The 12684-nt window shown below is 55.4% G+C and overlaps 1 protein-coding gene across 1 annotated transcript; it reads right to left on the bottom strand.

Annotated features, from left to right (window-relative positions):
- Positions 1 to 127: 127 nt before the first annotated feature.
- On the bottom strand, positions 128 to 9151 carry TMIE (transmembrane inner ear). The gene is made up of 4 exons (XM_027523285.1): positions 8702 to 9151; positions 5395 to 5512; positions 1735 to 1884; positions 128 to 1433 (listed from the first exon to the last, which is right to left on the bottom strand). The coding sequence occupies exons 1-4, from the start codon at positions 8795 to 8797 to the stop codon at positions 1333 to 1335; spliced, it is 465 nt and encodes a 154-aa protein (XP_027379086.1). The 5' UTR covers positions 8798 to 9151; the 3' UTR covers positions 128 to 1332.
- Between the last annotated feature and the right edge of the window lie 3533 nt (positions 9152 to 12684).

Raw genomic sequence — 12684 nt, 5'->3', positions numbered from 1 at the left:
GAACAGAAAAAAGTCAGGAAAGGGAACAACAGCCTGGCCTTCACTGCCTATCACTGATCACTGTATCGCCCTCCACGTAAATGCTCCAGGGACGGGGTACCTGAGCAGTCATCTCAGGTCGCTCGGGTATGAGAAGGCACTCAGCTTTATTTACAAATCTCTGCAGGCTGCAGAGGCAGCGTGAGCTTTTCCAGCAGCTCTCCCCAGCTCGGAAACCTCCAGTATCTCCTAAGTCTCCAGCCCCCAGGTCCGAGTTCTTCAGGCGATGTTTGCTGCCATCTAGATACCCTCTCTGCATGTCCCCTCCCCAGGGATCCAGTCCACAGGTCAAGTTTGAGCCTTCACCTTCGGGTCAGCAGTGCTGTTTCAGGAATCATGGTTGAGAACAGAAGAGGAAGCTGTGCTCTTATATTCAGCAGGTGGAAGGTTGGCTGCTACCTCCATCCCTAACTGCCCCCTGTGGTGGTCTCCTGGGGCCCTCCCACCACAGCTAAGCCTAGAAAGGGCCCCAGAACAGCCTCAAGTCCCCATTGGGTTCTCAAATATTCCCTGGATTCCCAAGTTGGGTCCCAGGTGCCAGCTGTCTTCTCTTCTCTCTCTGGTCCACTGGCCTCAGCCTTTTGCACCCCTGGAGCCCCCAGTCCTGAGCCCTTGGGCCTCGTGCTAGGCGCTCCAGCAGCCTCAGTTACGTGACAGTAAGTAAGACAAGTATGTCCACTGCCTGGAGCTTGGTATCTGCTGGGCTGGGGGTTCTGCCTCTGGTCCTTCTCTGCTCGCTGCTCTGGGCCAGAACCCATGCCAGGCTTGGGGTAGCCCCTCACCAGCAGGGCTGCTATCCAGCCAAGTCTGAGAGCCTCCTGCTGCCCCTGCTTCCTCCAGTGACCCTCTCCCTCCTGTGGGCAGCCTGGTGTGGCCTCACATTGGCCCATCCAGGCCAGCCATCCCCTTCCAGGAGAAAACCCACATCCCGTCACCCCTTAGCCACAGCTGTTCCTGGCAGAAGAGGAGACAGAGGCATGTCTGGGTGGGTAGAGGCCACTTTGGATCTATAGAGGGACAGGGTCTACAGACCACCTCTGCTGAGCCCCATGTGACGGGGTGAAGGGAGTTGGCGTCCAGGCCAGGAGGTGGCACACCTGGTACAGTTTTGTCCTTGCTCCTATAGGCTCTAGGACAGGGTCCTGGCCCCTGCAACTCCCTCTCTACAGGGCGAGGGCTCTCTGCAACCTCCTGGGTCCATGTGTGAGCTTGGAGTCTAAGATGTCTGGACTCTGGCAGGACCATGAGCCCCAGGACTGGCCAGCCCCAGCCGCCACCTCCAGAAAGCTCTCCTCATTTCTCTCCTTTCTTCTTCTTGGCCTCATTCTTCTCATCCTCCTCTACCTTGATGGCCACTGTATCCACACTGTCCTTCTTCTTCTTCTTCTTCTCCTCTGTGGAATAGAAGGAAAAGGGTTCAACGGGAGTGAAAGAGTCCTAGGACCCACACCAGAGCCTCCCAGTCCCACCCTTCATTCCTTTTTCCTTCCAAAGCACTCCTACCTGCAAAATAGCTTCTTGTTTTCCCTGCCTCACTCTGACCCATTTCTTTGCTCTGGTCTCCAGAAACAGGGATGAGTCCCCTTCCTGAACCAGGTGGAGGGGAGGAACAGGGCATTCTGGGTGGAAGGATCAAGGAAATGGCCAGTCTGGCAGGCTTAGGGGTTGGCGGGACTGGGGGTCAGGCCTGCTCACCTCCAGGGATTTCTGTGAGCTCGTTGAGGGGCGGCACAGTCTCCAGTTTATCTGTGTACATCTTGGCTGCCTTTCGCTGCAGATACCGGGCTTCAATCTCCTTCCGGGTCCGTGGCACGCGACAGTTGAAGACACAGCAAAGAGTGATAACTACAGGGAGGACAGAGCAGGCTTGGCAAGGGCCAGAGCTCAGACACCCCAGGAATAGCACCTGAATTCCAGGCCTGTCTCCATCTATCTATGTGTGTCTCACCCAAGAGTCTCTTTCAGGAGGTTCCACATTTTGACAAAACCCCTGTGGGCTCTGAGATTTTCAAAATGTCTTTCCTGAGCAGGGCTGGCTTTAGGTAGGAGGCCTATTCGCAGAAAGGCCTTGTGCTTGGTGTAATACTCTGCTGTCACTTTCTTGAAATTCTTAATAATCTTTGGACAGGGATCTCATATTTTCATTTTTCACTGGTCCCATATATTATGTCAGTGATCCTGGCTTGTTGGGCAGGGGAGGGTCTCTCTAACTAGATTGAGAGGTCCTGGAGGGTAAGAAGTAGGCTACACCATGATTCAAGCTACAGCCTCCTGGAGGGTGTCCTGTACTTGCAGCCCAGGCCGCTGGGCTCCTGGTTCATCCTAGGTTTTCCTCCCCAGGCTCTTGAGAGGACCTCAGACCCCAGAGGACAGGCTGCATCCTCCTCAACCTCCCTGAGGACAAGCCGGGGCTCCTCCTGGCTGTGAGAGCCTGCAGGAGGACACAGACCTTGCCCTGGGGCGTTCACCTCAGACAGAGTTATTCCAGGAGTGGTTTTCTGGCTCAGGGCGGCTGTGCCCACGCAAGCTGGGCCAAGGCATGGAGCTGGCCTGTCCAGGACGGGCAGGGCAGGGCTGCCAGGACCCGGCTGGACTGAGTTTATTTTTCTAAGGCCCCCAGTCTGACCACCTTGGCCCCAGCCTCAGGGGGAGGGGACAGAGCTGCTTCCTATTATAAATCAGATGACCAGACATAACTTCCTGGCAGACTCCTAGAGGCAGGAGGGCCAGGCAGGACAGGCCAGGCCTCTTTTTGGGGAAGATAGATCAGACCTATGTGGCCTGGGCAGGAGCACCCTTTGGGGTCATCTTGTGCAACCTCCTCGGCCAGTATTATGGCCCCATTGAGTCTTCCTCAGACTCACAGAATGAAAGAAAAAATGAATGAGATGGTTTCAAAGCTTTTGCGACTCGGACAGGACTCCTGAATGAATGGACAGGGTGTCAATAGCATCCAGGAACATATGGTGGGGGACAGTCATGTGAGGGCCCTAATAGTAGGTCTGACTGTGCACTGCTGCCCAGGGATGGACCTGGGAAGACAGTAGGCCTTTCTTACCCAAAGAGCTGGCCTCTGGTCACCTCCAGACTCCTGTATGCCAGAGGTCCAGGGTTGGTCCCCCACCCCCACCCTACTGGCTTGAAGCACCTCTTCTAGTTACCCCATCAGGTACCTTCTCAGGACCATGCCTGGGCTCTCAGTAAAGGCTGGTCCCAGTCCCTCAGAGCAGGATGGAGGCCCTGCCCCTCACTCCGGACCTGTCCCACCCAGCCTGGCCTGCTTACTTCTCTTCAGAGTAGAGAAACGAAGTTTCTTGGATGGAGTTCCAAGCCCAGGAAGAGGCTGGGGATAGGAGTCCCCAGGCTGGCAGGGAACTAAAGAGGCAACCCATCCAACTCCATCCTATCCATAAGGTTGTGGGGATGATGCTCCACTAACAGCTGTACCACCGAGGTCCAAGCAGACAGAGAAGTGGGAAAAATGTTTCCTCCCCAGGACCCAGGGTCTCCAACTCCTAGAGCCCTGCATAGAAGGTAACAAGTGCTGACTTGTTACTCAGAGGCCTTTGGGACTATCCCTTACCTTTTTCAGGAAATAGGGCTAGGAATAGAAGTCAGTCTGTGTAGTTGAGGTCCAAGTGCCTCTTTGGGCCTGACACTGCAGCTTTCCTATGTGGCCCTAGGCACTTCCACCATCTTGGGCCAAGCAGAGCCCGGGAGAAACCACTGTGTGTCTTGAGGCCCCATGGTGCCCTCAACCCTGCTCCTCGGGGTCCCCCTGAGCTGCTCTTTGGACCTGTTGGACTTTGGACTGCTCCTGTGTTCCTGCAGGCAGATTACCTCCCCTAAACCTGCTTCTTGGTACTTCGGGGTTGCTCCACTCTCTAAACACCTGGCTGGGGCTGCAGCCACATCTGTCTGTCCGTGGGGCCTCCACTCAGAAGCCTGACTGATATCAGCCTTGGCTAGAATAGAAGGCAGCCTCTTGCTCACCTCCTCCTCCCACCCTGTGAAAGTTGCTCAGTCGTGTCTGACTCTTTGCGACCCCATGGACTGTAGCCTGCGAGGCTCCTCCGTCCATGGACTTCTCCAGGCCAGGATACTGGAGTGGGCAGCCGTTCCCTTCTCCAGGGGATCTTCCCAACCCAGGGATCGAACCCAGGTCTCTCGCATTGCAGGCAGATTCTTTACCGTCTGAGCCACCAGGGAAGCTCTCCCACTCTAGCTGTGAGGAGAGTGGGGGTGAGGGGTGGGGTGGAAGGGCACTTCTGGTGCTAGGAGAAGCACAGGCAAAATTGATGTCTTTGTCTCCCTTGGAGCCTCTACATCTGGGTGGGCCCTTGTGGTCAGCCCTGCCCTCTGGGGAACCTCATCCCAGGATAGCTCCTGCTAGAACTTAAATGCCCTTGTAGCCCCGGAGCCAGGGTGCACTCAGAAACCGTCTTAGAGGGGTTATCTGAGACCTGTGAGGAGGCCGTCTTCTCCCACGTCCACCCCCACTGTACCTCTCTCCAGAATGCGTTGCTAGCTGCCTGACACAAACCGTCACCCATCCTATCCATCTACAGCTTAGAGGACCCCTCCTCCACGAAGCCTTTACTAGGGGAGTGTGTTCTTTCCCTTTACTGCCTGCGCCCCCCTCCTCCCTATGGTCTGTGGGAACCTCTTTGTACCCTGGTGGCCTCTCCCATCCATTCGGCATTTCTCAGCCCCACTTTTCTCAACTCCAGACCCCAACTCTGGAAAGACAACTGAGAGGAGCATCCCAAACTGGCTTCTGTTGCAACTTCGCATAAAGCAACTCCCAGATCCAAGAGAGGAAGGGCGAGGGCAGGGGTCTCCTGTTTTTAACTGAGGTGGGTGTGAATCATTCCAAGGAAATGGTATTTAACAATGCTGGGTTTGCAGCCTGGGAGACACATCTGCTGGGCGTCTGGGGAGCTCTGGTGCTGAGCTGCAGCCAAGGGTGGCCTTGTTGGGGCCCTGGGTGTGGGTGTTTTAAGCTGGCCAAGCTGCAGGAAAAGCATGAGGAGGCCAGCGATAGGGAAAAATGACACGTCTTCGTCCTGGTTCAGTGGAGTCCCCTGTAATTACCATAATTGCCATGTGGCTGCATCCCCCGTCGGGCAGAATACTTCAGGTCACCACCAGCCTGTCAGCCCTCCACAGGGACTTTGTGTAGATTAAGAGGTGCCAGAAACCACAGAGGGCCTCCTGTGGGCACCGGGCCCACTTGCACTGCCCGGAATTGCTGCTCTGAGCCCCTGGGGGGTGGTGCTGGGGGGTAACGGGGTGCTGTGCTCCCACTGTGGTGTGGCATGGCAGGGGGTAGTAGAGGGGGCAGCTGCTACTTACTGATGGACAGCACGAAAAGCGAGAAGATGCCCACCACGTGCCACAGACGCATGTCCCAGAACACCACTGTCTCCTTGGTCAGCGGGGGCGGCTTGGGCTTGGGCGGGGCTGTGCTGGGCTGTGGGTCGGGAGAGAGCAGAGTGAGACAGGCAGAAGCCAGGGGCTGGGACTGGACTGAGAGAGGCCCAGGTCTCAGCGAGGACTCACTAAGTCTGAGCATTTCAGAATCTCCCAGGATCAAGGGTCTTAGACATTCATAACCAATGCCTTAGACCTTGGGACGTTCCAGCCTTAGAGCAAGAGAAGACGGCAGAACCCAGAACCATGGAGCTGGGAACTTGGGAGTGTGAGGGTAGTTAGTGCTTGGGGAAACCGAACCCAAGGGGCAAATGTGGATGGTTTGTTTAGTCAGGTTCAAGGCCCTTTCTCTCCTGCCCCAGGCCTGGGCCCCACACAGGCAGATGGGGTCTCAGGACCAAGGCCAGAGACAACGCGAGTCCTGTACTGCCCCGTGGTATTTTTTTCTCATGGGCCCCTGGTGTGGGATAGGGTGTGGAACAGCAGTCAGGGCTTCATGACTCTCTTACTTGACCAGGATCCCCACCAGGTGGCCTCAGCAGTTGCCTGTCCTACCTGAGTCACCTCCTCTGACCAGAAAGCTAGGCCAGAATCCTCGCCAAAAAAAAAGGGGGGGACTAATTTGTCTGAAGTGCAGTAGCGACACCTGGAGGCCAAAAGTTGTAAGCACGGCTGGAGCGATCATGAGCACTGCGCTCCACTTCCCACCTTCCCAGTGCCACACCTCCCTGTCCTGGGGTTCTGAGGAAGGAGATAGAGTCATATCCCTCTCAGCCCCCCAGGTCAGGGACACGGCCCTGCTCTGGAAGGTAGCAGCGAGACCTGTCCCTGACCTGGGGGGCTGAGAGGGATATGACCCTATCTCTGTCATGCAGCTTGGCTGAGGGGTATGGAGGGGTACTTGGAGGGAGAGGGGACCCCCCTGGGGCATCAGTGCAACGCCTTGCCCCTCGATTAACCGAAGAAGGACAGGCAAGAGGAGTCTCTTCCAGCTCTCTGGAAAGGAAAGGCAACCCATAGCTCAACCGTCTGTCCAGTCTTTCCCCTGGTCCGTAAGCCTGGATGGAGCACCTACCGAAAGCCAGGTACTTTTTCACCTTATAGACTCCACCCCTCAGCCTATACTGGGGACACATGGAGAGGACCAGCAGCCTGTCCCAGGTAACCAAGAAGGTCTATGTGCCCAGGACTGGTACATGATTCCCAGCCCTCTCCTCTTAACCAAGGTGAACTGGGGTAGGAGCCTTCTTTCCTTTAGTCCTCAGTTTCTCCATCTGTAACTTGAGTGGAATGGTTCCAGGGGTCTCTGAGAGGCTTCCTACACAACCTGAGTGGTAAAATGGACAAGGAGACACCCTTCCTCAGCATCATCCCAGGGGCCTGGACCCATCTGTGGGGTCAGACACGTGTACGTGGGGTCTGGCACATGTGTGTGGGATTGGGGCTGGGCACTGTGGGTACAGGGCACATGCGGCTGGAGTACATGTGCCTGTGGTCGGGCACACATCTGTAGAGTCAGGGCTGAGGTCTGGGCAGTGGCAGGGTTCCATGGTTCTGAGGGTCAGTGTGTTGACCCAGCTGGTTGTAAGACTGGGAGATTCTGGGGGCCATGGTAAAGATCTCAGACTCAGAGCTTGGGCAGCCAGGGGCTCACTTCTGACACATTCTAGACACACTGATAGGGCCCTGGGTAGGGGGAAGCAGGTAATAGTCGGGCATCTGTTTGTGGTGGACACCGCTGGGAGTCTGAACTCTGAAGCTTGGGGGCCTGGTCTCCATCAGAATTTCACAGGCTAGTTGGAGGGTGATGCCTGTGGGTAGGGTGGGTGGTACCATGGACCCCAGCCCCGCTTATCTTTCTGGTACTTCCTTGGATCGCCTGGGCTAAGCCAGGCCCTTGTTCAGGCTGTAGGCGGATGGTAGGCAGAAGGACTCAAAATGCAATTTCCCTTGATGAAGTGGGAGAAGACGTCTTCCTGGGGACTGAGGGAAGAGTCCTTGACTCAGATCTGAGTCGACCCCCTCTGTCAGGCTTCTCCTACACCCAGACCAGCTCAGTTTCTGCACCTGAGGCCTCAGGACAGCTGGTAGGGGCCTAAGTGCACTCCATGGGGCTCAAGCCAGCCCGACTTCCCTTACAGAGACACCAGAGCTGACATCTGATTCCAGACCAGCCTTCTGATCACACCCCCTGGTCAGCAGCAGGCACAGACTAGCATGGGGGTGCAGGGCTCTGTCCCCACATACCTCAGACCCACTAGTTCAGGGGTGTGTCCCCTCAAACCCCAAAGATGAGGCCCTGTCCTCCCTCTCCCATCCTGTTGCCCAGCACCTGCCTCTTGCGGGTTCTCCGCGGTGCTTGACTATCTCGTGCACTTCTGCTCTCTCCACTCTGCCTCTGCCTACACAGGTTCCTACCCCACTCTTCCCTGGCTCTACCTCTGGCCTTCTCCCTCTTGCTTGCTGCTCTAGAATCCTGGGTCTGGTCAGCCTCATCAGCTCCCCTTCCTGGCTCAGCAGGAATGGGGTACAGAGAGGCCAGCCAAGGGGGCTGCAGATGGCCCCCACCCTTCCCTTTCTGGCCAGCCCCTCAGCCATCCTTTTCACCTCGTCCTGGACTATCTCAGCAGCTCCTTCCAATTCTCCCGAGTGTAGGCCCTCTTCTAATTTATTCTGCTTCCAGTCCAGGACTCATCCTGATTCTCCTCTGCTCAGACGCCTTTGCTAGCTCCCAGTTATCATCAGGACCAAGTAAGACCCTGAGTCCCTGGGCCCTGCCCTGCCTGCCCCTCCCTGCAGTGTGGAGTCAAACTCAACACATGGCTGCTCTGCGAAGGCTGTCCTCGTCCCCCTGCCTCCGCCCCCCACCTGCCCACCTCTGGACACCAAAGAGTAGAGTACAGGGGCTGAGTGTCCCCCATCAGACAGTAGCTGATGCCAGGCTGTATCTCCAATCAGATTGGGAAGCCCTAAGGTCAGGGTGAGTCTCCCCCATCAGAATAATGTTCCTGAGATCGGGGGCTGTGCCCGCCCATCAGAGCAAGGACACTAAGACTGGGGCTGAGTCTCCCTGCATCCTGGAAGCGCTTGGGATGGACTGTCTCCCCATTAAGTCAGGTCTCCTAGGGCAAAAGAAAAAGAAAAACCAGCTTCCCGTCAGAAAGGCACCGCCTGGCTCTGCCTGGACGGTGACAGCCACCCCGAACCCATCCGCGCCGGCCCACCTCACCTCCACCAGCTGCCCAGCGACCCCTGCGAGGCAAACCCCCAGGGCGGCGCCGCCCAGCCCCCAGAGGAGCCCCGCGCCTCGCCGCGGCCCCGCCATCTTCGCGCGCTCCGCGCTGCTCCGCCGCAGGTCGCAGGTCGGGGGAGCCGAGGGACGCCGGCCAGGCTGCCTTAGCCGGGTGACTGCCCCTTGGGCAGCCGGCGCTCGGCACTGGCGATCTGGTCGCAGGCAGGCTGCGAGTGAGCATCATTTATTCATCGTCGGTGTCCGGTTCCTGGGCTCCCCGCCCCTGCATCACTCCGGGTGGAGGGCCCGCCCCCCTCCGGAGATCACACTCCAGACTCCCCATTCTCCGAATCCAACCAAGACCGACATTGGGCGGGAGTGGGTGGGAGGGGGGACAGGTTGGGGTCAGGTCCTTGGACAACAGGTTTCCCCCTTCCCTTCCCAACTCGGGCCTCAGTTTATTCATTTGGGACAAAGGGAGGGGCTGGAATCTGCTGATCTAGGAGGCCCTTCCCAGTCTGACGTTCTGAATTTGAAAACCCGTACTGGACCCAGGTGGGGTGGGGGGTGGATGGCTTGGCAGGCAGGTTGCTATGGTGACAGGCGCTCAGGGATGTCCTGGGCTTTCTGGGCTGGCTTCCTGCCCAGAGGCAGCTCTGGTCACCCTGGACACCAGAGCAAGGGGGAGGGGGAGGGGGAAAGGGATTATATGGTCAGAGCAGCCAGCGGCGGGTGTGATAGAAGGTTCCTGAAGGATCCAGCATCTGTGGCCCCACAGGACAGGGTGAGCTCCCCCTGAAAGGGCTGGAAGACCATGTTCTGCTTCTGATTGATCTTCAGCATCTGCCCCAGCCGGAGCTCTGACTCTCACTCCAGTCTGAGCCATGACCCTGACCTCACACTGAACCTGGCCCACACTGCACTCTGGTCCTGATCTCAGAGTGAGCCTCGACAACCCCGGGATTCAAGGAGGACTGGAGGAGCTGTGGAGACCTGGGGAGGACTTTGGAAGAGAAGTGGGGAGGCCTGTGACAGGGAGATTCCTATGGTCCATCCTCCCCCTTCTCTCTTTCCTTCTTTTGTGTTTTATTAATCTCCCTGCTGAGCGCTAGAGAAGCAGCCAGGTGTTAGACCCCCCCATTCCTCATCCCCAAGGACACCAGTGGAGACCTGTGCAGGCTGCGGTGCTTTGGGCCTTGGGCCTGCTGTTAGAATTGGGAACCCTGTAGATACAGAGCCTTTATGGCTCCTGCCTGGTGGTGCCAGGTAGATGGGCAAGGACCAAGGCAAACTGCAGCAGAGAGGAGAGGGCCAGCTGTAGATACCTACAGGCATCAGGGCTGGGACATGCAGGGCAGGCAGGAAAGTGGGAAAGCCAGCAGTGAACCATGATGGCTGTCCCAAGGGGTCCATCGAGAAGACCCTTGACAGTGGCTGGCAAAGTCTGGGGACTGAATAGGCTGGGTCACCTCATCCTCCCCGGGTTTTTCCCTCATCAAGCAAACAGAAACTTCACTGAAGCCCAAACCACTTGCTGTAGCTCTCTGCCCACCATTTTGACCAACTAGGGAGGTTACCCTTGGGTCATGAGGTCAGAGAAGCCTTGGTTGGATTGGGCTGAGGTTAGTGAGCCTAACAGTGGCCTTGGGTAAACCGTTACTCCTCTCTGCTTCGACGTCCTCATCTAAGGAATGGAGAGGGCAAAACTCTCATCCCAGGGCTGATGGGAGGACTATATGATCTAACAATTGTGGGAGTGATGAGTACAATCTGGCTTGCCTTGATGGGATGGCTCAGCCCAGGAGGGAAGGGTGTCATTGCTTCTTTCCATCCAAAAAGTAGGGAAAGCCCAATGAAGAAATCGGAAAGGGAATACAATCATGTGTGTCCCTGAGATGGCCACTGCTCCAAGTGGGCTCTACCTCTCCTCAGGCTGTTGAATACAGCTGAAATCTCACTGTATGCCATTTATCAATATACCTTTTTCCCAGAGGTTGTTCCCAGTACAACATCCTAGATCTCCACCTTCCCTAAACACAGTGTCAGTACTGTCATGCAGGCTTTGGAGTCAAACGGACTTAAAATAACAATGTGGACCCGAAGGGTTAGTGTAGTTTTAAGCTTTAATAACCTCAGAAGTATAAAGCTATAAACTTACAAGAGACCCCATTTGAAAATTTATTTGAAGTTCCTTTTCTGCCTCTGAAGATGACAAAACATGACCAAAAATTAGTTATCCAAAGTTCACGATGAAATCAGCTTAAAGAAGATATGTGATGAAACTTTCAAATTGTTTTTTATAAATTTGAGCTTTATATTTTATAACTTCTGAAGTTATTAAAGCTTAAAATGAAGACTTCTGGGTCATGTTCCTATTGACAGCTGCGAGCCTTCGGTGGGTTAGTGAATCTCTCTAAGCCTCAACCCTTCATCTGTAAAATGGGTATAACTACAGTATCGTGGCACCCGCACATTACAAACCTTCAGTAAATGCAAGTCACCATCATTATCGTTATCGTTGTTAAAGGCAGTCTGAAATTACACTGTATAAAACCCACGTAGAGGAAATTCCCTGGTGGTCTCTGTACCTCCTCTGCAGGGTGTACGCATTCAGTCTCTAGTCAAGGAACTTAGATCCCACATGCCATGTGGTGCAGGCAGAAAAACAAAACCTAAAACCAAGCACAAATCCTCAGCTATACTTTATTCAATCAGTTCCCTATTCTCGAATACTTGTGTGTTTCCAATTCTCCAATGTTAAACACCATGGTGAGAGGAACATCCTGAAAGCTAAAGCTTTTCCCACCTTTTTACTCCTCTCCTCTGTTTACTTGTGAGAATTGAAGCCCAGGGAGAGGTTGTGTCCTACCTAAGGTCACTCAGGAACTGGAGCCTCAAACTCAGTTTTCAGCTTGTAATCCAGTGAGCTCTGCTCACTGTTCAGTACTGTTTCTACTTCTTCTGAGGGGCCACACATACTCCTATGCTCCACTCCTAATTGGGCCCATCAGGTCTGGGGAAACAGAGCTCTGGACCCCTAAGCTCTCCAGCCTGGCTTCTCTGAAAGATAGTGTCCCCCTATACATGGTGGTATGAATGCTGGCCTGCAGAAGCCTATTTGTCCCTTGCGTATTATTTTTAGCTCCTATGGGTTTCCTGTAGGGATCCAGTCCAGCCTCTAGGGCCTCTGGGTTGGAAGCTGTGAGCAGAGTCATTTGGCAGTAGCCAGGGGACCCTGAAGACATTCTCTTCAGGAGTCTGAAACCCCAGAGTTCAAAGTTCAGCTCTAGGGAAGCAGCAGGTAGGAAGGGAGGATCCCTCCTGTTACAGAGCCAGGCTGAGATCCAGTGCATCTTGGACTCAGCCTAGGCTGGTGTGGGGGCTGGGAGGCTGAGGCCTGTGACACAGTGGCTGGGGCCTGTTGGGAGCTGGCAGCCTCTGACCTTGTTGGCCTTGGGCCTGGCCCAAAATAGCTCTGGGGCTGAGCCGGGCCTGGGTGAGATCTGTGTGTTCATCAGCATTTACTTGTGTCCAGGGGCACTCAAGTACATGGGAGTACATCAGTATTCTGCACTGACCTCTCTGCGTGCATGGGTCTGAGTCTCAGTGTGTGTTCCGTGGACCAGTGTATGAGTCTGCACACATGTGCCTATGGACAGAGCTGCCACTCAAGTTGTGCAACACAGAAGCCCTGCCAGTGGGCTCAATAGCAGATGGGTCCATGTGACACAGGTGAATGTATTGTGGAATCACATGTGTGTAGAAGGGGGAGAAGTTCAGGTGGGTATGTGCACATCTGTGATGGGATTGGGTAAGGGCCTTGGGGTACTGCAGGCAGCAAAGAGCAGGTGGACCCAGTAGAAGCTGTCTTTGGGGCACTACCAGGGCATTTCAAATTATCCACAACCCTGGAAGGAAGGCTGGGCAGGTCTTGCCCCGTTTATGAGACAGTAAAACTGGGCTTGGGAATGCCTGTGATG

This window comes from Bos indicus x Bos taurus, chromosome 22 (assembly GCF_003369695.1).
Source record: "Bos indicus x Bos taurus breed Angus x Brahman F1 hybrid chromosome 22, Bos_hybrid_MaternalHap_v2.0, whole genome shotgun sequence".
NCBI lineage: Eukaryota > Metazoa > Chordata > Mammalia > Artiodactyla > Bovidae > Bos > Bos indicus x Bos taurus.
The sequence above is the reverse complement of the archived record's forward strand: the minus strand, read 5'-3'. Positions and strand labels throughout refer to the sequence as shown.

Excerpts from the sequence above, each read along its gene's own strand:
- TMIE (XM_027523285.1), bottom strand. The coding sequence starts at position 8,797 with ATGGCGGGGCCGCGGCGAGGCGCGGGGCTCCTCTGGGGGCTGGGCGGC. Across the intron at positions 5,513-8,701 it reads TCGCTGGGCAGCTGGTGGAG|CCCAGCACAGCCCCGCCCAA; the intron begins GTGAGGTGGGCC and ends CCCGACCCACAG. Across the intron at positions 1,434-1,734 it reads GCTCACAGAAATCCCTGGAG|AGGAGAAGAAGAAGAAGAAG; the intron begins GTGAGCAGGCCT and ends TCTATTCCACAG.